The sequence below is a fragment of the Bombus pascuorum genome, chromosome 8 (assembly GCF_905332965.1).
Source record: "Bombus pascuorum chromosome 8, iyBomPasc1.1, whole genome shotgun sequence".
NCBI classification, from domain to species: Eukaryota; Metazoa; Arthropoda; class Insecta; order Hymenoptera; family Apidae; genus Bombus; species Bombus pascuorum.
In genome coordinates this window covers 11,161,166-11,188,792 of record NC_083495.1, presented here as the reverse complement: position 1 = coordinate 11,188,792, position 27,627 = coordinate 11,161,166, and the positions used below count along the sequence as shown (strand labels likewise).

The 27,627-nt window shown below is 36.5% G+C and overlaps 1 protein-coding gene and 2 long non-coding RNA genes across 10 annotated transcripts; 1 reads left to right on the top strand and 2 right to left on the bottom strand.

Annotated features, from left to right (window-relative positions):
- Positions 1 to 215: 215 nt before the first annotated feature.
- LOC132909731 (phosphatidylcholine:ceramide cholinephosphotransferase 2-like) lies at positions 216 to 27,627 on the bottom strand. Of its 8 annotated transcripts, none has more exons than XM_060964725.1 (6): positions 27,023 to 27,627; positions 6,760 to 7,136; positions 3,980 to 4,190; positions 3,407 to 3,681; positions 3,106 to 3,281; positions 216 to 2,985 (listed from the first exon to the last, which is right to left on the bottom strand). In XM_060964725.1, exons 1-6 carry the CDS (start codon positions 27,082 to 27,084, stop codon positions 2,830 to 2,832), a joined length of 1,257 nt encoding a protein of 418 aa, XP_060820708.1. In that variant the 5' UTR covers positions 27,085 to 27,627; the 3' UTR covers positions 216 to 2,829. The 8 variants fall into 8 exon arrangements, with proteins under 8 accessions (XP_060820708.1, XP_060820714.1, XP_060820712.1 ...); XM_060964731.1 differs by lacking the exon at positions 27,023 to 27,627 and adding an exon at positions 25,972 to 26,328; XM_060964729.1 differs by lacking the exon at positions 27,023 to 27,627 and adding an exon at positions 26,016 to 26,328.
- On the top strand, positions 7,136 to 12,231 carry LOC132909735 (uncharacterized). Its single transcript, XR_009658594.1, has 3 exons — positions 7,136 to 7,470; positions 7,749 to 8,439; positions 11,842 to 12,231. It is a non-coding gene; the product is annotated as an uncharacterized LOC132909735 (long non-coding RNA).
- Positions 16,909 to 22,363, bottom strand: LOC132909739 (uncharacterized). Its single transcript, XR_009658598.1, has 2 exons — positions 20,694 to 22,363; positions 16,909 to 20,534 (listed from the first exon to the last, which is right to left on the bottom strand). It is a non-coding gene; the product is annotated as an uncharacterized LOC132909739 (long non-coding RNA).

Below are 27,627 nucleotides of genomic sequence, written 5' to 3'. Positions count from 1 at the left end.
AGTTTCCAAGCATGTCCGCCCAAAAAAGAACAACGACGAGATATTTTGCAAACGTATTTAGATATAATAGGCATAGTTCACACGTACGATAATCAGCGTTTAAAATTTCTCTTGATAATTACACGCTACGTGGTCTCTATGTAATAAATCGTTTCGATGGCCCGTGTATACCTATGCACACGTCCAAAAATATATATGTATGCCTGAACGATTCGTTTTATCTTTTTTTTTTTCTTTTTTCTTGTTGTTTTTCAAGTTTAATAACATCGTCGAGAATATTGCGTCACTTAAGAGTATCGCTACGAACCACATTTAATCTTATTAAAATATATATGTATATTCGATACTCGCATCTATACGAGTGTTTTAATCCCCTACGGTCCATTGTATATCATTATTATCAATTTCTCAATTGTAATTTTAAAAAGCACCAGATTCGTTAAAACGACTTGGAGAACCAGAAGATTCTATAAATTTCATTTAAATAAAGCAGACCATAGAGGGTTAAGGAGAAATATCAATGGCTGCAATGGGCACGTTATGCGAATCGTTTCACGAATGTGTCTCGTTCCACGATCGAAAACTAGCACAACGACAACTCATGTCTTTTCTTTTTTTTCGTTTATCATCACAGACGGAAAGAGACTTAATTATATAAGGGCCAATAGATTCTATTCAATTCATTCCACTCTGACTATTCTTTTTTCGCAAAATGTCTTTTTTCTCTCTTTTGTTCTTCTTCTTCTTCTCGTCGGTCGACCGTCAAATTCGTTCGACCGTGCGCGCATCGAAACGGAAAAAGAGTTATGAAACGAGAAACAGGATCATCGGCCATACGTGTGGTTGTTCGCATCCACTTCGAAAGATGTTACGCACTTCGAACGTGCGTTACTGGAACGCTGACAATTCAGGCAACGGATAACGAGATTTTTGCACGAGCATTAACAATAAATCGCGTGTGCAGAAGACAACAAATCGCTGGCAATATCACTTAAACTATTTACAGACTTCACAAGTTTGACGCTTTCAATCACGATGAAGAATAATTTCCTATCACTCTTCCATCGTGCAATTATTTTCTCTCTCTTTATACAGATAATTGAGATTCGTTAAAACGTTCTTTGTTTACGTCCCTACATGGCTCAGTAGAGATTTCAAAGCGTTTTTGTGCTATCTATATCTCGGAAGAAAGCAACGATAAATCCGAAGAATCCTCTAACGAATAGAATTATTGTTGCGAGTTTACGAGATACCAGAAAATCAAGAACAGAATGAAATGATACAAAGAATGAATTATTAGAAAACACCTTTGTTAGACTTCATTTTGTTACAATTATTATTATTCTGAGATTCATTAGCGACAACACAAACTTTCTTTGCACGATTCGACATCTCCACATCTTCACGTATACGTGACAACATCTGGTGTATGTAGACAGTAAAGACGACCTTATTCCGAGAAATCACGAATTTTATTGACACACAGAATAACGCTTGGCTTCTAACCATGTTGATCGTAGGCAAGAAATTTCACCGATCTTAAACGGGAACACATTGCGACGCCAACGCGTCGATCAAAACGCTAGAAACCATAGTTTAAAAAATACAGCAAGAGCGTTCGAAAACTATTCTAAATACTGTTCCGGTTATGCGCGTATTCTATTGTCACCACAAAAGAAATTATATTCTCTACCGCTACTTCGAAAAGTATTATATTTTCCAACTGTTCTCTCTGTACTTGGTCCCACGAAATTGCACGATCATTGGTTGAATTTTAAAACTATGCCAATCATCCACTAATTGTTTCTACGATAAAAATGCTCGTTTAAAAAGGGGCTCCAATTTCGAGGGAAAGTTCTACAACACGAAAAACTAGAATATAGAAAACGAACGGCAATTGACCGATTAACGAGTTCGAAAATTGCGATTTATTCGGTTGACTTTCATCGGAATAAGGCATGCCGCTATGCATGTAAGCATAAAGAACTTGGTTGTTTTTGAAGTCGAAAGATTAGAACGCATGTCGAATAATTAGCCAGAGGAAGGTCTCGCGGCAAACAAAACTTCCATATGTTTTTCTCTTGTACCTTCTTTTTTTTATTATTATTATTTTATTGAAGTGACGCTTTTTTTCCCTTTTGTCAACTTTTCCAATGCGAGTCGTTGTTCGAAGGAATAGGAGTTTATAAAAAAAATCGCCTGTTGCTTGTTAATGCTACGTTCAACAAGACAGTTTCGCATTTACCGCGCTCGACCGGATTACTGTAGCGTAACTTCTTTCCTTCTTTTTTCTTTTTACATCTAACTATTTCACATTCGGAGTATCTGAAAATAGAGATATCTAGCATTTTATTTTACACACTAATTTGTTGGTAACTCTCGAATACCTCCCTCTACGTGAATTCATCATGAGACTAAATATCTCGATCTATCGTTTATCTAGCCTCTTACAATGTATGTATAAGTCGTATCAAAATCAAGAAAAAAAAATAGGTTTCGCGATTGGACGATAACGAACATGACGGTACAAGCATCTGTTTTCACTATCGTTCATGTTTTACAGTTTTTTGTTTCTTTGTTGCTGTCAGTTTTGCTTTTTTTTTTAAGGAAGTGAACACCGCAAGTTTTCGTCAAGTCTCAAAAGAGCAAATATACTCATCTACAATGACAAGAACTTGCACACACATCTCTCGCACCACTCTCTAGTAAAGCTTTATCTTCACATTTTTGTAAGCCTAGATACGTATACATATATGTTTATATATATACAAATTACAACAAAGTAACTCCGTTGTTTGACAGCCTCTATCGCGATATCAAAGACAGACATTAACTGTCCCGATTAGGGTGCTTGGCAAGGAATCGTCGAGGCCAGGGTAAAGGCCAGTCGTATTGTCGTGGCACCGTGCCGCCCACGTTTTTCTCGAAATATTTAAAAATAGGGAACCACCAGAGTCGGGCCAAAAAGTTGTTTGGTTCATATTGCTGTAAATACATTTCAATATGTTCTTCAGTTTTCAGAATATATTATCTTTGTCTCTTTTTTCTCTTTACTTTTTTTCTAACATAAAAGTAGAGAGAATTTAACAAAACAATAAAACTTACCTTAAGATGCGAATTATTAGCTAACGTATGATAGATGTACCATAAGCGTGTAGTTACGTAGTATGCTATGAGGACGTCCACGGTATAATGTCCGTGAGCCACCAAGACCATAATTACCCCAACAAAAACAGTAATGCCCGCAAGCCAATGAATTGGTTGACACCTTCTTGGAGAATCTGCATTTTTAAACATTCTTCTAGATTCTAGATAATACTTCTTCATACTTCTTCTTTTTCTAAATAAATACCTAGCACATTTTAACAAAACATAAATGTCTCTATAACGTAGAGAAAATACTTACACTCCTTTATAATCAGGTAACTAAGTACAAGCACAACTGTATGACCGCTGTAAATGTAATCCCCGCAGTAAGTGTGCTTGCCATTTATAGACAAGCCGAAGCCAGAAATGAGCTGCAAAACCCTTTTTATAACGAGGAGCGGACTCGTATTGTTTGCTTTAGGACTGCAGAAATACGTTTTGCTCGCGACAGGCAGTACAGTCACGTACATTGTGATACTCCTCATCATATACAACAGTCCCATCAAGAGAAATATTCGCCTAACAACGATAAACCTAGAAGAATCAACATAAAATTTTGTAAAATAAAAATAATTTTAAATATCGCCTACAATAACATCAAAAAATTCGAAAATTTAATGGTATCTTTTTAGCTTAATTTAAGATAAAATGAAATTAAGAAAGTGAAATAGATCTTGGAAATTTGAGATAAAGCTAAAAGGATAACCATCTAAAAACTGTTGCAGTATATTAATACTAAAATTACTTGTGTCCTATTTCTGACCCAAGCCTGTCGAGCAAAAACTTTAATTTACACGTATCGGTTTCATTAATGTTCGTGTACAATACGTACCTATGTTTATGAAAAATAATAAAAACCATCGCTGAATTGGACATTATCATAATTAAAACTTCCGACACGTTAAGGGCCCAATCCTGAGCGACAACATTGTCCAACACTACATCCGGGAGCGGCCCGTATGTATTTCGATCAGGGACTCGTTCATGCACCATTGCAAGGGACGCAGTAGTCAATATGAAGTTCACGACCATGAACAGAAATGCTGTAACACCAATTACATTTTCATTAGAACAAAAAATTTCAATTTTCTAAATAAACAGGCGAATTGAAGAAGAAACCTTATCAGCGATAATTTGAGATCAATTGAAATGTGAATTATTCATTCTAAAAATTTATAGTAACTTTGAAAGCACAATGAAATAACTTTGAACGTTCTTAAGCTATAATTCATCAGACTTATTTTAAAAGCAAATATTATATCTCAGAAATAGAAAAATATAAGGATTGTATTTAAAACTAAGCAAATACTCTAATCTTACCACGTGATCATGAATTATAGAAACAATTTTATAATTTGCTTATCTCATAATACTTATCATATCAATATGTACATAGTTTTTAGTAGCATATGTATATTTTTTCAAATTATTTTCCAGATAATCCAATCATCGATCGATGACAAATCAATCATATCTGATCTTTAATCGTTGACGTAACTAATACATAACAACATTCCAGAAAACTATAGAATAGTGCACCGTTTAACTTCCAAACAATAGTAGCCAACTTGTATATCAGTCGGTTGAAAATAAACCGATGATTCAAACATGCGGGTCACCGCAGTTAGTCGTATATCGTGCGCGCACGATACAACACGGAGGTAACAGTCATCGTGGCGCAATTTATCCTTTTCTCTGTCGGTGAACGTACAGCTACTCCACTTTACGCGCCTATGCTTCTCTTGTTCCGAAATTTCTAACCGACATCTCTCTCTCTCTCTCTCTCTCTCTCTCTCTCTCTCTTTCTCTCTCTGCCTGCCGCATTTCTGGAGAATACTCTTTTCTACTTTGATACAAAGAATATACTCCAACAATATACTCCAAAAATAAAACGCGAGTCCATGCTTACAAATGCACCATATACTGGGTGTATCAAGAATTTGTAAAAATTTGTACACTTTTTTTAAGTTAATTTCAAAGTTAATTTCAAGATCAATTTGTTTGATCGATTTTTTTAAAATAAAAGATTCAACAACCTCGTATGAAGTGACACTATAATAATTTATGATCGAGCAGTTATAAAAGATGGTTCATTATTAAAGCTTTCCGCCCTTATTATGAAAGGTCTCTGAAAATGAAATTAAATATTCTATAGATTATTAAAATGACTCTTTGCATTAAATTACCTAGCTTGCCGTCTTATTTTACGACGAAGCAAGCAGGCAAACATGCATTTTGTTAAGAAAACGAGACAAATCTTCTATCATCGTAAGAAACTATTAATTATAACGTTATTTCGAAGACCACTTATCTTGGCGCACTGGGTATATTAATCAAAAGCTGCGTCGTGAAACCTGGTACAACAATAACACACATTCAGAGGAAGTGGCACGGTGCCAAAATTCAGCTGGTGCTCTGGCTTCCTACCAACAAGGGAAAAGCTTTTCGAAATCCACCCTCAAAGTCGTTTCCTACATCCGCAAACATTCATGGAACAGTTTACAATTTAGTCTCCCAATAAGTTACAGAGGACGACGAAGAAATGGATCTGCGTCATTCATTAACATACCGGGTGATGTATTAATATATGCATTCTAATGACCATTTCTCAAATTAAATCCAAACTTTCTCTACATCCATAACATGTATCTTCATATGTAGAAATCACTATAAGTTAAACTTAGCAAACTTCGCTTCGTCCTACATATAAACTTGAAACATTCTATGAGATAAATCATATATTTATCCTTAACCCCTTAAAATACAAAGATAAATTATTAATCAAGTTCTTAACAACAATAAGTGAAACAAAACACATTTACGAACAATGCTTTCACCAATCGTCATATCGATAACAAGAAACGTGTGCATGATGATACGGTTGAAGAATCTTGTCACGCAACGATCTAGTTCAGAAGCAGAACGAACCTAACGGACACCGAAGGTAGTCCGTTCTAATGACTCCATCGTTTTGGATTCATCGTTCAAGAACACATGATCGGGCATGACTCTGCATTAGAGCAGCGTCCGAGCAGATCTGCATCGGAATACCAGGCCACGTAGCGACCTCGATCTCGATCTCCACGGACACCCCGTCGTGTGAATGAAGCGTACATACAGGAGAAGAGACCCAGCCCTAAAGAGAGTTCATTGCCGACGAAATTACAGGAGAAATTTTTCTCAACTCAACAACTTCTTAACTCTTTGTAGCACAGTATTCTGTTTGAAGTTGCTTATCATGCCCACGGTATCTAATCAAAATTTTGTCACGTGACAGATATCGCTAGATTGAACGTTGGTCTGCAGTATAACGACGGCGCTTTCCTCGCACAAGAAACTCTTGCAATTTTATAGTGGACGTAAAATCGTATCTTCATGGCTACAGAGACCTTAAAATCCCATCTTCCAAGTTAACAAGTGTTCTTCACGACAACCCTTCTTGATCGTTATGAAGAATCTCTACACGTCTGATGCTATTGTGAACGATACTCCTAGAAGAACAGCGACCTTCTTTCTCAAAAGGATTAATATTGTACCTCAAGACATATGTTCGACACGTGTCCCAGACTATGTAAATGGAAAGTGTAGGAAAGCTTCTGAGTTTATCCTTACCAAGAAACGTTTTCCACTTCTCTTTAGGAAAACGGGGCTCCTCCCGAAGAGGCGCGGGTATGTCGAGCTTAACGATGCCATTTCCGGAGCCATTTGGTATGCCAGGATGCCGGCTGAGACTGTCGATCTTCTCGTCCTCGTCATCCACGTAATAGTCGGAGCCAGATGCCACCCCGGACCACTTATCCTTGCCCTTGGTCGGTGCACCAGGTAATAATGGCTGCCGTTGATAAACGTCGCTCGATTGTGCCATTCCGTTGCTACTTCCATCAACCGTCGCCTCGACGTCCCTCTCGTGGCCCTCTCCGGCGCCCAATGGTCGATCGAAGCTTCCGTAATCACTGTGCAGACTCGTGACCTTGGGGTCCAATACCATCCTGCAAACAGAAAACGCAAGTATCATTGCAATTGCTTGTCATTCCACGTACTGATTTACTGAAAGCTCTTTCACGAGGAGTCGAAGGATTCCACGAACGATTCAATTATTTTTATCTTTCGAAAGGAAACCAGCAAATCTTGGCAGAGATACAAAGATTTTCCTCTTTCTGGTTTAGTTTCTTTCTATGTCGATCTCTAAGATGAAAGGTAATTGCAGCAAACGATAGTGTGGAATTTTTCGATCGACAATTATATTACGTAACATCGTAAACGATTAACTACCATTAAATTGGTGACTCCTTGAGATCGTCAAGTTCTTCGAGATTGTTTATGGTAAGTTGAGAATGTTTTCTTTCAATTTTCGGTTTTTTTGACCATGAAATATTTTTTAAATAACGTGCTGTCTCTTCTTTCTCTTATTCTATACGCTAGAAATAGCATAAAAATAGTACACAATAAAGATTTATTTTTTGACTGCGATGCTATATCATTTCGTCAGAAAATCTTATTGCCTTTGTTCAACAAAATTGTATTGTTTTAAACAGTACTTATCTACAGAAACCCGGTGTGTTTAGCGATTATACGTTATTAATATATTCTTTATCTTTCAGAGAACCGAAATGAAGCTCCGGCTCGAGATTTTCTAATCGAAGGCAGACGTGTACTCGCCTGTGGGGCTTCGTGAAAACCACTGAACAACTGAACAATTTAATGGCGCCACGGAGAACGATCGGTATCAATCTAAATGCAGATGAACCACGATTATTTATAGACAGCTTGTACGCTGAATTCCAAACCGTCCGGCTATATAGGAAACTTTTTCTTTGCCAACTATTCGATCAGGCTAGACATCTCTGTCACAGCTACCTACCTACTTTTTAACAATCTTTTCACCTACCAAGGAAATTCGTAGCTCGCTCTTTAAAAGCAAAAAATCAGGGCAAACTGTTTTGTCTGCGTCGCTCGATAAAACGTTCGAGAAGCCCGCGTTTAACCGGATCGTTTGACGCTGTACGATGCAGCCGGTATAACGTTCTACTTTTAGTTATCATCGCGCTGCTGGAGTAAAAGGTTATCGTGTTAAGGATACGTGTCGACGTGGCTTGCTTTAAAAGCAACCGAGCCAACCAGGCTTTGAAATCCTGGGATGGGCGAGGCCAACCAGATATCCGGACAGGAAGTTTGCGGGAAGTGCAAAGACGTTCCGCTGATAGTACTTAGCGTCCGTGATGATGGACGGAAATGTTAACCGTTACTAACATAACATAGCAATTTGTTAGAGGAATACAGTGGCTCATGAAGGTATATATGTACTTGCATACTCGTAGAAACTTCCCCGAATATATTATGTTGTATAACACAAATTTTCTGATATATGACGCGATATCACATTTGTATCGAAGTATTTGAAGTACCAAATTTGAAACAATTTGATTTTCAATAATAAGATATGATACGGTTATCATTTTTATATTGTTAAAATTTTGCACAATTTAATTTTATATAGCGTACGATATGATAAGCCTATCATGATCATAATGATAAAGAACCAAACAAAAATGTTGAGTTTGAAGATTGAAGAGTCAAGAAAATTTTCCTTGAAAATGTATAAGAGTTATAAAATATTTGTTGGAAACATAGTACGTACAAAATTGATGAGCCTCAATATTTAATACGACCATTGTTTTATGGATTTATATTCATTTTTTAACAGGTGTATATTAGCAGTAAATGTCTTCTAAGTTTCATATACGCTTCCAGGTTGATTTCAAATTCTGTCAGTATGATCATGATAGTACTAATGAAATGTCGACATGCCTTGTATAATACACATACTACATCGTTCAAATATTTCGTGAGCCACTGTATGCAGAAGAATAACACGAAATAAGACGAGAGAAGGGAGTACAAAATGAAAGAATGAGACAGGAGGTATGTCCAAATTTCTCTGGCAATTTAACTTCCTTCGTTTATCGATTTTAACGTTACGCTGATTTATAATTTCCAACGTTAATCGTTCGACTCGGTAGTAAATTCTTCCGAAAATTATTTCAACACGGATCTATTATCTGATAATTCGAGTTTAATTAACTCCAAGCCAGGAGATTCCGCTCGTCGACAAGTAATGTGAATCATAGTTAATTACTGATTTATCTTTCGAAAAGGCGAGAACTCGTTCGAAAATGCTATCCCTCCTGATGACTCACTTTTTCTCATCTTTTTCTGCGTCCGAAAGATCCTTTGCTGTTCGTGACGAGGCGTAAAACGATGCGAACGAAGAAAAGCTGATCCGTGGGTGGCACCGACCGATAAGGTGATTTCTTGTAGGCGGATCTCGCGTTCTGCGCGCTGAATAAAGCGATAAATCCTGCGCAGATAATTCGATGGCTGTTCGAACGACATGAAAGCCAGCGGTACTTTATACCGTTTGATAAGACGAGAAATTACGTATCAATGCCAAAATAGCACGGTAAACTGAATTATCATGGAATATTATTTTCAGTGTGTACCTCCATAAGAAGTAATACCAGCTAACAACCAATGTTTATGTAACTTCCTGCGGATTTGTGAGAATCTCTAGAGTCTTGGTAAACGTTCAAATGGTACATTATTTTTTATCTTACTGATTCGTCAAATTACTCTTTGTGATTGCTCGTTTGTAACATCGATAAAATCTTTTTTTACTACGCTTGTGAAATTAACGACAATTAGGATTGTAGGCGGCAATTTATTAACAACGTCCTCTAGAGGCACGAAGAAGGAGAAATTCCAGAAACAATATCCCGACCTTTATGTGACCGTTCGCAGAGGAACTCGGGACTTAACCTCCGTAACCCGATAAGCGCCCAAATGAGACCTTTACGACGTCACGTCGTTCCAAACCACCGACCCTTTTGATCTAACTGGAGTTACTCTATCGACAAGTTGCTTCACCACGTGGCAACCAAACATTCGCCACAACTACCTCATGCTACTCGCGATAATCTCCACTTTATCTTCGTATTCCCTATCGGAAGATCTGGCATGAGATAAAGAGGAATTTGGAAAATTATTGGACCTAGATTCGAATCTCCGTCCATCCCATTTATCATTTCTTGAATAGCCACTCCAACCTGGCTAGGTATTGAAACCCTTGCACTTTATCTTTGGAACTTCCGACCGCATAACTTTTCTTAGACAGCGTTAGATACAGAAAAAGAAAAACGACGTGAAATGACTCGCGCATTCACTTAAAATTTAGAATATCTTTTTACGACAGCGACAAAAACTGGCAAGTTCACAATGTCGAAAACGCGATGGTCGAAATCAATTTAAGCGAATGAGTAATATACAAGTGAATGTTTAACTACAGAAACAATCACTGGAAAATAGTATAAAATGAGATTCTTCGTAGGTAATAAGTTTGAATAATTGCAAATATCCGGAATTTCTATAAATAGTAAACGTAGTACGCTGCGAAAGTTCAATTTATAACAATTTAGATATTGATCGCATAACAAGTGCTTCCTTTCTCCATAGTTTTACGACATAAATACTTTCATGATTTCACAAATCCATAGGTCTTAATCAACTTAACTTGTATATGAGTCACGTCCAAAAAATCTCAATGATCTACAAAACATCCATATTGAGATCGAATGAAATAACGAACAGGTCTACCTCGACATCGAATCTTGTTGAATTAATCTCGATATCCTTGCTCGTTCCTATCGCGTTCTCTTTCACGAATGGTACCTTGGTTTTCGCGAAGGCCGCTCCGAATAACTGGTTACTAAGCGTGGATAGAAATATTCTTGATCGAGCAACACGCGAAAAAGCATGCGTCAATTCATTTCTGCTTCGCGATCGTAGGCGTTGCGTTGCGATTCAAAGCGTTCCTAACTTTTTTTTCTCCTTCTTCCTTTTTAGTTTCTCGCTCGAACTGCTCTTAGCGATCGAAAGACTAAAAACACCGGCAAGGATGCTCGACCGGGATCTCCTCGATTGCTTCCTGCTCGAATGCCTGTATCGAAGCTCGTCGGAAACTGGGTCATTTTTTGCCTCCGTTGTCGACCGTTCGCATAAATTACACCAACTCGCGAGTAGTGAAAAATATGTCACGTTACGCCGAGGAACCGACTGCCGTCTTAATATACGAGGTGAGCAATAATTCGTGGCGCAAATACAATGGAACTCCCATTGTAAGAATGCAATTTTAGTTAGCACCCGATCAATCGATTCTGTGTACTTCCCACACTGTTTTCTTTCGCAACAGTTTAAAAATACAAGCAGAATGAATTTCGAAGAATACACAGTTTAAAAAGAAATTGATAATACACGTGCACTTGAGTCATATCACTGATATCACGCGGTGTGCTATTTCTGTTACTGTTTATATATATGTTTCCTTTTGTATAGTAAAATGGTTTATACAATGTTAGAGCTTATTTGCCATCGATTATTAGAAATGTTGGCTATTGATATTGTAATAGATGGTTCGTTACCATCACCCATTCTTATTGTATTCACAAACTGAAAAAGTAATTACGAAATAAATATTGATAGCAAATAAGCCTTATATTTGAAGTCGCAATCTATAATCAAATTCCAAACGCCAATTATCGATGAGGTGTACACGTGTATTTAATTGACTTTCAAATGCATTTTTCTCTGAAGGAACCTTCAATGCAATTCTGTTATTCTCTGCTTTTGCTTTATTTTCAGCCATAGAATCTCCCTCATTCCACTTATACCACGATTTATGGACGACGATATATAAACCGGTGCGCAGTGCAGTTCCGGTTACAACGGAGAAATCTTGGATGTCTAAAAAAGAAAAAAGAAGAAGGGATTCGCTTCACGTCGAGTGAAATATAACAAAGTATTCCGAATAAGTTGACTCCGTTGACTTCCGGTGAGTCAAGTCCCGTACACACAAAGCATACTTCAAAATTATGTAGATTATAAATGACCCAATTCCCATCTCGCAGACTGTACTCGCAACTGTTGCCGTCCTTCGACGATTAATCTACTTCTGCCACGCAAGTGTAACTCGCGGAAAATGCTATTTTCCGTTTGTCGAATAAACAAGCAAATAAAATGATAAATGCGTCAGAGATTCTAAATTATGCAGAGAAATACGGATCTTCGTACAATCTTCTGTATCGTTTCAAGAACGTGAGAATTTATTTTTTGTAGGCTGCACAGCGTTAGATCTACTGTGCTTTCATGCACGTTCTTTCGATTTTCCAACCGCGTACGTAAGTATTTAAATTTAGTTCCCGCTACTATACGGCGAGTCATTGTTTATCGGCCGACGAAAATGTAAGAAGATTAGTCAAGTTTAGCCGAGACACCATGTATACATTTCCTGTTATCGCCGTCACGTTAGTTCATTCAAAGTCGTATTGCTGAAAAACGATAACGTGAAAAAAATGGTCGCGATGTTTCAAAAGCATTATGTAAAAGATTATCGTCATAACTGATTTTAAATATGCGAACTATCCGTTACGAGTGTTATTAGACATTTACAATTATAACATAATTATACTAATTATCGTACAAAAAATAATTTCACATTAATATTTTTTGTTTCTTTCGGGAAAGATAATACGTATTTAGCATTCTAACGTTTCAATAATTTTATTTAGTTTACAAACTTTTATCGACGACTTAGTGGACAATTAAAGAAAATGCCGAAAATAACTGCGACATGAACATTTCTTTGATTTTAATAACAGTACTACTTCGACCATCATTCGTAGCTATTAAATACTTTGACTATTAAAAACACAATGTTGATAAATTTCTCAAATGACTTTGAATAATAATGACCAGCGTAATCCTCGTAACCTTCAGAAGATTTTACGCGCCAGGTACACAACCATGACGTAATCTTTATGGCCCTCCTGATCTTCGAACGACTTTCGATCATCTCGACGACCTCGAAAAGCTGCGTCCGAAAATTTTACGAAACAAAAGGGATACTATAATCTAAATTTTTGTCAAAACACGTTATTTTAGACATATAAACAAATATCTCTAACTGGATTCATTTCATTTTCCCAAAATACCCAAAATTTACACCGCTTTAACCTTTTTATGACGAACTTTTCCTTTAACAAAGAACCTTGTGATATAATAATATCAGCTTTAATAAGCTTTAATAAGCTTTAAAAAAATATAGATTAATCAATAATTTAGAAAATAGGATATGTAGTTCCATTTAGGTACAATGATATTCTATGTGCCAGTAGATCTAAATGGTGCCAGAAGAATTATCGCAATCCAACGATTTTCCTAAAAGTTGTCTTTTAGGAAAGAATAAGAACGAATTACACGAACAACTAATTTCCCTGCAGTAATTAAATTAATCACCTCGTAACGAGAGCAATAGTTCGATCAGTAGATGCCGCGAATAACACGGTGACGCATGGTTATAATTAACGATGAGCGCGGGAACGACAAAGAAATTATTGTCCGCCGATGGGAGGCTTCCCAAGTTTGCAGTTCGTATTAGGGTTAAACCTGTCAGCCGATGAATTCGTATGATTGCATTTAGCAAATCGCAGGAGCAAAATAGATCGAAGTAAACCAGCCGGCCGGCCGGTCGTAGCCGACAACGTGGATCCCTTGATTCAGCACAGACCGGGTAAACACAAATTTATTAATCCATTTACACACTGTGATGCTTTAAACAGTCCTACCACAGCTTTTAAGATGATATTTTAGTAGTCGATGCAAGTGCTTCTAAAATTACGCGTAGCAAGACTCGATGCTTTTCCGAATTAGTTCGTTTATGTTGTAGACTGTGAACTCGATTGAAAAAATAGAACTAAGAAGAGAAGAGTAGAACATGGATTCGTTTCATCCGTTAAAAGTCAAAATGAGTACTTTACTATATAGCACTATACTTTAGATGTTATATATATTTATGTATCTTTAAATTTCCTGTAGATGCATGAACATCCGCAATATCTTACAAGAAGACTCGTAAGCTTGCCACTCGTTAATATCGAATTTTTCGAAACGTTTCTCCAAGAAATATCGATAGAATAGAAAACAAAGTCACAAGTAACAGGATTTGGCTCAGTTTCAATCACCTAACTCGCTATTGTGGAAAATTCAAGGTGGAAAAATACCACACTATATGGATATTATATAAATATTTCAAATATATTTAACTATGTATGAAGGTATTTACGAAATATCGAACCAAGTATATTTATATTTGCTCAAGCTTGAACATCACCTTGATCCAAAGAACCAAAATACATCTAAGACCAGTCAACACTTGATCCTATCTATTTACTTGTGATCAAAGATAAGTCTATGCTCTGTAGAAATTGCAATTTATCATGTTAGATCAAAAGACCGATTGTATTAAAAAATCCACGTACATGACAAACCAGGCGATGCTTCCGGGAGAGAATTCGCGTTTTCGACGAAAGGTCACGTAATTCTTCGTGGTAAGCCGAATAAAATAGCTTGAGCCGATTGTTCCCAAGGCTTTCCATTCTATCCTTTTTCCACGTCGTTGGTCGATTTCGAATCGATATGAACATTCTCGAAATTGAAACCGTACCGTATCGAGCAACTTTTACCGTCAACATACCGGGGAAACCCGCATTCTTAGCGCATGACTGTCTTTTATCGGATATCGAAGCCCGAGGAGTCAAGCCGCTATTATTTTTTCAGACAAATCTTTTCGAAATATTTATCATCGACTTCGTAAAATGCAACGTCAAACCGCCCGAGTGATGTAACCAGTTATTTCCTATCGATTCGACGCTATATACAAACGAGGTGTATAGAACTGTTGCTATTAAAGACACTTTAGCAACAGGTTAATAAACCATGGGACTGTACAATCGTATTTATTCCGAAATTAAACACGGTGTTTCGTCCGGTGACTCTTTGCGTAGCCTGGAATCTATCCCTCGGTCGAGGCTGCCATTTGCTACGTCAACATAATTAATTCGACCGTAATAATCATAAGGAACTGTCGTAAAACTAAGCAATTCGATTTGACCATTAAGACCGTCAATTTGACTTCGAATCAAAATGTTCCTTATGGTTATTGATCCATCAGGTAAAAAGTGGGATTAGATTGGGGTTAGGTGCGTTTTCCCATATTTCCCGGGGTTTTCACCCGCAAACGACCGGTGGTGGGACGACCAACACCCAGCAAGAGTTTTCCTCTGCGACGGCATCGTTACCGAATTTTACTGCACTGGATTCACTACTTTAATAATATATCTTGTCTACAATTATTGTTGGAATAAAGGGTACATTATAGCCTGTTACCTCAGCGTTATAATTAATTCAACTACCTCTATTATCTTAAACGAAATAGGGAATCGATCAGTTTTGTGGCGCCGATTGTAAAATCGTAACGGGAATTTACGACTCCCATTGACGCGTTTCCCTGTGAGTGGTCGACAAAAACACGCGGAGGAGTAAAAATCGTGAAACTTTAGTGTGAAAGACAAACAGCCTAATTAGCCGATAAAAGGAGTACTCGCTAAAATAACGGGACGTGATGGAAAACGAAGAAAAAATGTTGTCAAGATATCTATTCTACCAGCGTGACTGAGAAAATTATAAAATAGAAAAATATTTCCATGTTTTACCGTAAATTCTATATTAATGTGTATTTCAATTACCTTCTGACTTCGAGCACTATGTCAAATGGAACACCATTCGCACATCTTATCAAATAAATTTCCAATTGCACCGCCTCATTTTCCCGACGAACCAGTAATCCTCTACTTCTACCCGTAACTGCTTTCTCATGAACGTCCATGAGGCGAAACAGACTAATCTGATTCGTTCCATCAAATGTCGTTCCATCATCATGTTCATCATCCTTCGAAGCAATTGCAGCACATGGACTGCTCGTTGAACAATTCGATCGAGCCCAATCGAGCAAACTGAAGCGATTCAACATCGTCAAACGCTCGACTCACACGTTATTTAATCACCAGAGATAAGAACTTTAAACCCGTAGCAAATAATATTTCCGTAGGCCATAGAAATACTGACGGTTTAATCGTTGATAATCCGTAACATCGTCGTGATGCAGACGGTGACACAAACGATACAAACGAACCATTCTGTATAGGTATCGGCCTTATCAACTCGAATATATCGCAAAATGCACAACGATAAAACATAATGTAAATAACAGACGATTACTTCGATCAAACTTTCCACAAAACGCAGGTGACGCATCTTTTCGTTCGACCGGCTGTGAAACGTTTACAAGTGTCGAATACGGTGAAATCGAGCAACAAATATTAAGATGACCAACCAATCCAATATTATATATATGTCGGAGATGAAAGTGTTAAGATTATTCAGTGGATGGAATTAAATAAATGCGTGAGCAAACTGCAAGGTATTGAAAGTGTATATTTTGTGACTAGTAAATTACAAAATATGTGGTACTATGTAAGCCGATCCAGATCCTCTCGCTAGCAACGTTACCCTGAGACTAAAGACAACTGCCTCAACCAACATCGGACGTGTACCGCTTATGGCCTTTCCTAAACGCATTCTTTTGTCTATGCGCCTTCGAAGACCTTAGGCGGTTGAGAAACCGAAGACCAGATGTTGAGTTTTCTCAGAAGTGACGATCACTTCAACACCCTCCCTAAAACTCTACATCGGTCTATACAATTATCTCTTTGTAAATATTCGAAGCTTAATTTCGTCAATACCTTTCTCTTTATTATTCAAATTAATTTATTACTCAAAATACTACAAGAAGACTTAACAGATCATGTAGAGTTTTTCCCTTTTTTTTTTTTTTTTTTTTTTTTTTTTTTTAATATAATAACCACTTCGATACCCTCCCTAAAAACTCTACATCTTTACAAAAATTACCTCTTAATATCTTTTTTTTTATTTTTCAAACCTAATTTCTGTCTCAAATAGTCAAATCTTGGTTTTGGCAACGCCTTTGTACATATATCTGCCAGTTGTTCTTCGCTTGTTACGTACCCTGAGACTAAAGACAACTGCCTCAACCAACATCGGACGTGTACCGCTTATGGCCTTTCCTAAACGCATTCTTTTGTCTATGCGCCTTCGAAGACCTTAGGCGGTTGAGAAACCGAAGACCAGATGTTGAGTTTTCTCAGAAGTGACGATCACTTCAACAGAAAGGACCCCCCGTTGGAGTTACTTGGAAAACCTCAATACCGTAGCATTTACGAAATAACCCAACACAGTCGTTCGAAACTTGTGACAATGAGCTTTTAGGCTCGAGGCGACAATCGGTCGCCGAAGCGTAGCCACGGTCGCGGGAAGAACGTTCCGCCTAACAGAGATATGAAGTTACATAGCTTTCCTTTAAAGAATTGGCAGTACCGACACTTGACAATAAAACATTTTAACAGCCCCGCGGCTCGCCACACACAGACCGCATTCTTTGGGTAAGATGATCGCCAGATGCCGATGCATCATTCACAGTTTATGCTCAGATAGTCTGAGGAGCCGCTACAAATCTTAGGACTTAGTTAACTAAAGTCTTTCAGATTGACAAACAGTCTTTATTCTATCCGCCCGTAGATCCTATTGCGGGAAGATATGGGAGATCAGATTTCCTCACGTATGACGCTTCCCGCTAGGAACTCTCTCTCAAGGGCGACTAGCATCCTTTTTTAACCGCCGATATAGAAATTAACCAATTAACAGCAACGCCTATTTCCCTCACCCTCCGCGTGGAGGCTTTCTTTGACGAATCCAATGATCTCGTGCCCTTAGGCACATCCCATCATAGTCTTCCTCTGCAGCGTCGTCGTGACGGAAAGTCATTCCCTTCCTTGCAGTCTCATTAACCATATACCTAGTGTGTTTGTACGATCGGTGAATAATCTACGTCTTGGCAAAGAGCTAATCAAGCGATCCTTGTGTCACGAGGAGTAAGTCGAGTCCGACTTAGACTTCGAAGCAAAGTATATCCGTTATCCCGTGGACCGTGGATTCGCCCTATCGAACCTAGGGTCATTGTCATTAGCGTCTAGTTACCGCAGCCGCTTGTCAATCTTGTACCAACTATATCTGTGTAATAAACGTTTGTGCAACAACAATGAACAACACCGGCGAAGACTCATTACACGCCCCTAACGCCAACCCGACATATATATATATATATATATGTACTTGGGTCGTTTGTACAGATAAATTAGAATTTCGAGAGAAAACAGAAGAGAAAACAAATTAAACGGTGTTGATCGAATTGGAAAAATAATTCAGGGAATGAGCCGCTTCGAGAATGGTAACAATGAAAGACGGAATAAATATTTATCGTGATCTCTTTCGCGAACGATCGTTGCGCTTTCCAACACATAGCAGAATGCATCGAGGGTAACTGGCTTCTTCCACGAGCAATTAATTTTCTTATCGTTGCCAGGCAAAGTTTTCTCGATACAATGAGCCGATTAAAAACCGTCTTCGTGAACCGATAGTCTAGCTAAACGATTGTATAATCAATGTGCATTCCTTCACCATTGGTCGGAGATATTCCTTTTCTTTCTAATTCTAACAAATGTTTTGATTTTGGAATTGTATATTCAAAGAAAATTTGGTGTCTTTTGTTATTCTGTCAATTTTTTATTAAAACTGAACAGCTGTGTATACAGTAGACCAGGTAGCTTTCACTTGGCACGATGATAACCGATTAAGAATCGCCTGTCGCAAAACAATTAGCTTATGCTTTCGACAAACTGAGGAAATGTGATTTTATATAACTTCTCCCAATAAAAATATATTGCAGAGTAATATTGAAGATTGGATGGCTGACACATATATAATTTCCTAGCACCATTCGATAAATGTAAAGAGACAAGATGAAGCAAAACTACCAATTTATAAGTAAGAACTTCCCGTCGATATATAAATCCTCATTTAACTCTAAAAAAAAAAAAAAAAAAATATTTATATTACAGGTAACTAAGGAAATCCTAAATATATATAACCGATAAATTGTCAACTTAAATATATCTTTCTCGGTTTCCTATATGATTACTAAGTACAAGAAAGATTTAATTGAAATAGTAGTCAACAACAAAGTAAAAACGAACAAATAGAAAAACAGATCGTAGCAGAAATTGATCTAACGTTAAAGTTACATAAATCACCTCTATATGGGTCGATAAATGGTATCTGTTACCTAAATGATCGGTTACATTGCTGATCGTTTATGTCCGATCTAAACTTGCGATTTTAATTATTATGTGGACTTCGGTAATTGCCACATACCTAAGCAACATTGGCGTAACGTCGCGTGAAATCAAGAAAGATGCAGCCAACGAGGTAAGCAACAATCGATAAGGCACAACGCAGATACTATAAGAGGTATTGATCCAGCTGCATATTTCCAGATCACCGCAATTCTAGAACGACACAAACGTAGCTGGCTTGGACAAGAAAAATCCAGAAGTTTGTGCAATTGTGAAGTTTGGTGCTGTTGTAATTGTCTAAATAGCTAGTCGCGCACAGGAAGCATCGTAAAATAATATACATATTCCGAATACATTCCAAGAATTCTAAAATTCCAAACAAATTACTAATCAATCGATATTAAATAAAATGAAGAGTTTATGTATATTATATTTATAGGTTATATATAGACCGACTGTTTCGAAGCGATAAGATCATCAACGGTTCAGAAGATATTAAAGACAATTAAAACCAGATTACGAACTGTTTTAACTGAATCTTTTAGCGATAATAATGATTCATGTCTGATAATGATCAAACAAACTTGGTATGCACATTAATCTCGCCGCTAATGTTAAACAATCGTTCTTTAAAAGCATAAAAATTTCGAAACATCAATAGAAAATTTTCTGAAACGTTAATGAATTTCTTAATGAGTTCAATGTCCTATATGTCCAATACATCTACTTTTCAGTGCATTGATCATAAGAAAATAGTTCAGCAGATGAGAGAACGCAGTATGACGAATGTAAAATGCATCCAACAATAACGTCATCGCGACAATGATTCCGGTACGGCGCGGAAACTCGAAGTTCATTGTAAAAGATGTATTTACGTCACACCCGATCTGTGACTCATTTCCTCTTTCCCAGTAATTGATTCACAGTTCCACCTACGATAATTGACATTCGAATTTTCTATTGCAGGCTCAAACAAATCGATGAATCGACAAGTGCACAATTTAGAACGAAATTTAAAAAAGAGGTCGAAGTCTATTTTTTCCAACAAAATATTTTTCTTTTTATCAAGTTTTATATTTTATTTCCAGTGTATTAATGATGTGAAATTCAACGTACTTTAACCTAAACAATTGTTATGTAAATGTTATAATAAATATAATGGTATGCAAATACCTTTTCTAGTCACTATTTATGTACAAGTTCCCATGAACCTGTGGCTCCTAATATTTCCTATATTTAAAAATAGCTTTAATCTGTTTCGAAGTATCAGATATTGCGTGGTCTCTTATCGAAACAAGTAATCACGATCACGTGACCGAACAGTCTACGTTCAGAAAATCTGATATAACTTTAATCACGCTATCGCTATCACATTGTATTTGGCCTCACCATTTATCATCGGTTCAACGATTCCTAACTCAGTGCTCAATAATGCACGCCGTAAATTCAGATCGCACCGTACACGTGAATTGCTTCCTTAAGACTAGTTAAACTATCTTGATACTTGTTTACCAGTGTCATACACACCTCTACAATTTAAACGATTAATGATTTTACACATATATAGGCTACTGCGGCATACGTAAAGTGGCTCACGAAAGTATTTAACTTACTGTAGAAAACTTTTATTTACATATTATGTGCATCGTATAAAACATTTTGAAACTTCATTAAAAGTATATATAATGAGACACGACTGCCATGATTATATTAGTTAAATTTAAATGTAATTATAGCAAGCAATAAAATTTATTTACTGCATTTACTAAATATATAATATACGGCATGAATAGCCATCTTAAACATAGAATAAATGCTACAAATGATCTACCTAAATATCGAGGATTATTAATATAATGGATAATTGATTGCATAAATACCTATGATCTCTGAGAAATATTATATATACTCTATCTACTATTATGTATCTTGTAACTTTCATGTACATTATCAAACTTATTCCAAACTCCACCAATATTAACATGACAATTCTCACTATAATGTTAATAAAATTTGAAAATGTTTCATGTTACATACATAATATATTCATAAAATATGTCGTGAGTCACTATATACATGGTACTGTACTAACGACGGTGCCAACTTTTCCTCAATTTCCCGCATATTATAGGTATGTATCGATTTCATTCTATAGACACGGTTTCAAGTATGAAGCATTGTTCGAGAAATTACTTTCTGACGAATGCAAAAATCGTGTAGGGTGAGTCCTGCCAATTGTTAGACGAACAAATAAATCAATGTCAATAATTCACAGCCGAGCGAATCGTATCAACTAGTACAGCAAATTTACGATCGGTTATATACGTTTCTAAGTTATCTAAACAGTATTATAACGTTTTTAAAAAGTAAACGATAGTTCTTTTCGGACAAACTCAACTTTGCTTCACCTTGACACTCTCTAAACTTCAAAACACTCAGAAACAAGTTATGGCGTAAAAGTCAACAAAAAACGATATTTTCAATTTTTTTCTCTATATGTAATAACGATGTAATATTATAAACTTACATTTTGTGGTGATATAAAAATACGTCGTATTTCGATATGAATATTTTTTTCCAATTTGCATTACACAATTGAATTATATTAAATATATTTCTAATCGTTAATGACATTGTTTTGGCTTGAACTTCGATATGCCAACTAGAATATTTGTGACACCTTGCCAATATGTTACACTAACGCATTGTGTCGCCTCTAGCGATCATTTCTCATTTTTTCAAACACACGTTTTCGTAACACATACGAATCTAACTATAAACAAAAAATAATTACTTTCTTACGTAAGTTACCGATGAATAAACGTCCTTCGCTGGTATGCAAAGACATCCATAAAAAAAAACAATGCATTCAGGGAAGGCTGTCAACGAATAGTCACTGATAATACGCATAAGTAACAAATGTTGTTGATAATACGCATAAGTAATAAATGTTGTTGATAATACGCCTCAAAATTTGTTGGACATAATGCAAGTGCATCAGTATCGATGCAAGAAAGAAAAAGAAGTGAAATGAAATCTGTCCAGTAGCAGTTCTATCTACTTACATATCCAGCAAAATAACAGTTTGCACCGGTCTCATGTTCGCGTGCTACGTAAATAATACTACTAACCGACAGAGCTTGATAATTAAGCAAGAGAAAAGAGGAAAGATGTAAACAGAGACCGAAATAGGCACAATATCCGCAAGAGAGGGAAACACACTAGATACGTTATGGTACGTGACTATGGTAGACTGGCGACCGCATTATTAAAAATAATACTATAACATCCTTATGTGCAGCTCAATATGGACACGATTAGTTCCCTTAATAAACCAAAATACTTGGGAATCGAACAAACTACTATTTCGTATACGATCAGGAATTTCATTGACGCGTAAACATTGAGGGAGTGCCAGCAAGTATAGGTTGGCATTCGTCGAATGCATTAATCGTGAAATTAACGGAAAAAAAAATATGTGTACAAAAGGCAAAGATCGTGAAAATATATATGTAATTACATTTACACCGTTTCAGGAAGATGAAAGAAGTAAATTTTGACACATGTTACTGACAATACTTTACGTACTTGATGTCTCGAAACTTTTCGACGAAACTTAATGGTAATCGTTCACGTAAATCCACACCATTAACAGAACTTGATTTGTCACTTGCACAAGTAAGAACGAGATCACCTTAAGACTGTCATGATTTCCGTGACGAATGTCCAGTAACACAGCTTTAAGCGAAGGAGTTCGAATCGACTGTACCAAGGTCTCGTGAAAGGTGCGACACCAAAAACTACCCGAATCACGTAACTGCGACTACATTACTCGGCCAGGTTCGAAGGTCCCTGCACGATTCACGTTACCGACAGTACTTCAAATAACTTTATTTTCAAAGGAATATATAAACAAGAACGTTCCGGAAAATCTACACTGTTTAAGCACACACATATCGTCAATAACAGTGACTGAAACTAAATTCATATCGAAGAATTAAGATTCAAACGTCGAATACTTCTCACGGTACAATTTTTGATTTACATTAATCAAGTGAGAGTCAAAATTGGCCGTACAAGGTTTCGTGAGAAGCACGGACGCCAAAAATACACTGCGAGAAGTAGCAACGTAGGTAAGCAACTGAGAGTCAAATGATTCGTACTGTTCTCTGGTCAAGCCGTTAGGTGCACGTGTACCCAGAGAAGCAAATACGCAAGCGCGCATTCGAACATACACAGGTGGTTCAGAGGGATCTTGCTTTTACCTCGTCGCCCTTCGACAGAGGACCAAGACCGATCGATCACTTGCTTCGAAGAACGCACTACGCACGATACGCTAATTCTAACAAAAATTACCGTTCTGCTTTTTCAACATATTTTGTTTTTAACACTTCACTTTCAGCTTTTCGTTGCACTTCCGAAAATTCTGTAAGAAACTATACAAACAAACTAGGGAACAATTATTAACCTTGTTACCGGCTCCTCAACTACCAAACTGTTATATTGGGTATAGTTCTCATGGTATATATGGTACAAGATTCTTTTAAAAATGTAAAGTTGAAGAGTTATAATTCTTTGTCACTAAAACTATTGTAGAATTATATCTTTCGTAGAATTACTCTAACTGTCAATCGACTTACATGAAACACGATAATTACGAACCGCGGTTAAGGCGATTTCCCGGAACATGGGAGACACCGTGTTTGATGTTTCACCAGCGAAGACCACAGAGAAACTACTCGAAAGGTTCGAGTTTGACATATCACAGGAAACGAGGACTTGGATGGTAGGAGAGTTAGATCGAGGCGGGTAAAGCCCTGCAGCGTGCATTAGGTTTTATGACTGCCAAGGTCAGCTGCTTTCCATAAGAATGGCGCCGTGAACATCTCAACAACTGCAGTTCAATTAGTAGAGGAACAAGCACCAGCTTAATCCAGATATGATTATCATCCTTCCATAAGAAATATTTTGCAAAATAAATATATATATTCATGTTTTGCGATTTTCCAATGTTTACGCAGCTCAATGATCATCTGGAAAGATGGAACATTATCTGACAATAATACAAAAATTGAATTAATATATTCGATTTAGAATCTAAATAGAAAAAAGATTACTTAAGAAATACCACAAGAGATATTTGAACATATGAACTAAATTGTAGTGATAATGGAATTAACGTCTCCTCACGTCCTATATATATGGAACTCTCCAATTTGCTCTCAACATAGAAACTTTGTAAATTACAGTTTTATAAATCTAGTTATAAAGCAAATACATTTTATGCTTCACTTCAATTAAAGTTCCTGAATTAACCGTTACAACTCTAAATAACAAATTCCTAAACGATTTTCATAATAAAAAATTTTAATGTATCAACTGTTACTTTTTATGACAGAAGTAAGAGCACATCGCGATTGCTTGAAATTAATATTATGGCGGTCATCGACCAGTTTTCGAACGAAACATCTGTCTAGGGGAAAAACATAATCAAATCACGTGTTCGCCCACGCGTGCTGCCACATCTTACAATTAGTAATAATAGATACGCATAAATTTCTTTCTTATCTTCATCAAAAACAGCGTATATAAGCCTGATTGGCTTTTTATACTTTATTTTTATTACTGATATTATTATTTAATATCATAATAATTGTATATTGGAGCAGTTGATAATGAATCCAATCGATAAGGTAGTAAGTTTGTTTATAAAAAATCATTATGCTTGAAGTGACAATATGATGATATATAAGAAAAATAGTTGGATTATGAATGAAAATGACATAGCTATCTTTTAATGAGTTAACATAGATGAGTTAAATGCATTAAATTCTTCAATTCACTGAACTCTGATACTACAATAATGCATCCTATCCTATACAGTATACGTATACGTAACGGTTTCATGCTTATTCCGACGAAAGCAACAAGAAAAGCATGCACAATACAATTCTGAATTTGCATGACTTGCATATTTATCGCTACAAACATGAACAAACACTATTGTTAATATTTCGAAACATTAATAAACTTAAGCAACACTGTATCGATACTAATATGTTCGAAAAATATTACATTCCACACTGTTACAACTTAATGTAACGATATTGCTATATTTACATGTAAAGTGAACAATTAATCTAACTACTTTGAAGTGTTGGAGAAGACATAAGTAAAATAGTACATACTGCGAACTCGAAACGAAATTGTGTCGTACGTTACAATATTATAATAAAGATCATTAATTTTAATGTGTTCATCATCGCGACACGATTGTTTACAATCTGGAAACGTATAAGTTCGAGACACACTCGTTTTATCTATTACGACAATACGTAAACGTTGAGGAAAACAGTATCGATACCTGTAGATCAAATATCTGCATACCTTGTTAAAGCACTGGGCAATTCAACCTTGACAGGCAATCTTAACTTGTGCATTTTATTTCTACGTATGCACACACTACTTTACGATTTCAGTTTTATCTTTTTTTTCTTTCACTACGAGCAACGTGCTACAGAAGCGTGCGATTTACGGCAAACGATTGTAAGAGAAAACATAACCAACAAACGTGGGTCTCGACTTTCCTCGGATTGGACAATGCGTTCACGCGTGAGTGCAACAGAAAGGCAAAAAAACACATGTATCAAATAACACGTAAACTAACCAACAATACTTGAAAGGGGAAGAATTCAAGTGAATAACTTTTACATGGACACTTGGATGGCTAACGACTCCTTTCTGGTTCACAATCTTTCAGGGATGGTTGAAGACTAGATCTACGACGCAAACTCATATCGCGATCACTTTATCATTTCAATTTAGATGACCGGCCGTACGATGTTCGTTCATTACACTCACTGCCCACACTCAACGTTTTTATGGGATCCACTGTGTACCATGCAGTTCCAGAAAATTGACACTTAAACAAAAAAAAAATTGAAGATGGCGTCAACCAAAGGGCTGTGAAAATGTAAAACGAGAAGAACTGGTCGAGAAAGCCAAAGCGTTCTGAATCATTGTTGCATTTTCCTTCTAGTACAAGCCATCACATTCTTTAAAGCGACACGCGCATAGCGGCGATTCCTGTAGTCGATTGGAGTTTACTACCAACAGTTGTTAATCGTTGACTTTATCGACTTGCGTATTAGCGGTATATTCAAATGTATTTTGAAAATTTTCTTATTGGTGTATTCATTTTCTATATCATCGCAAAATTAATTGTCAAATAATTGTTTTAAAGCTATAATATCTATATTTATAAAACATAATAATAAATACTTTTGTATAAAAGTCTACAAAAATATAAAATGAATATGTATCTTAAATTTACGCTTTTAATAAATGAACAAAAAATTGAATCTTTTTTTAAAAGATATTAATTAGAAAATACTTACAATTAAATGATTTCCAACAATATAATTTATCCGTATAATTATTATACTTAGAAATTAATGATAGTTGATATCCGTTTCTAACAAAAATTAACGTTAATATTGCTATATAATAATTGATCGTATCTTTTGTCATTCATTGGATTTAATTTTAAATGTTTAAACACAAATCTCCTATCATGACAGATATAATACAACACAATACAATTATCTAACACGATAAGAAGACATTGATGTTTAAACATTATATAGTTAAATAAGCTTAACATTAGTGACAAGCACTAAAAGCATAAGCAGCTTGTTCGGAAATCCGCGTTCACTTACCTAAGCAACGCTTTCCTCCAGCAGTAATCCGTTTCGATTACAAGCAGCTGCAATTTCATCATATACGTCGACGTTGCTCAAGACATATAATATTGTCGAACACGTCGATTGATGCTCGTTTTCGAACACCAAATTTAGAATATTTTTTCAACTTTCTGTTCACAAATTGTATGCGTATGTTTCTGTTCAGGGCGCGACTCGTGGACGACCTAATTCACGGCTTATCGATCAATCAAAAACAAAGTGCTCGTACACGTAGAGATAGACGAATAACTAACGGCAAAGAAAACACATCGCGGACCTCTGTAAATTCCTTTTCAGTCCTCGAATATCGTCACACGTTGTTCCAGAATTTCGATCACGATATATACATATATATCGCGCACCAGGACATACCGCGACAGAGCTTTTCTTCGTCTTTTCTCTCTATGTCTTCTTGTTAAATGTCCTTACGATCTCGTAGGCGTTTAACTTTCTTGAAGAAATACTCCGCGGATGGATACCACGGTCGCATTTCGTCTCGTTACAGTGAAACTCGAGTTGTGAACGAAAAGACAGTGGAGCTTTCGTCGAGTCTCCACTGGAAAGCCCATGAGTGGCGCCGC

Bases quoted from the DNA above. Each gene is read 5' to 3' on its own strand.
- LOC132909731 (XM_060964725.1), bottom strand. From the start codon at position 27,084: ATGATGAAATTGCAGCTGCTTGTAATCGAAACGGATTACTGCTGGAGG. The intron at 4,191-6,759 runs GTAAGGATAAAC...TTGGTGTTACAG, and splicing joins GAAGTGGAAAACGTTTCTTG to CATTTCTGTTCATGGTCGTG. The intron at 3,282-3,406 runs GTAAGTATTTTC...TTAAAAATGCAG, and splicing joins TTACCTGATTATAAAGGAGT to ATTCTCCAAGAAGGTGTCAA.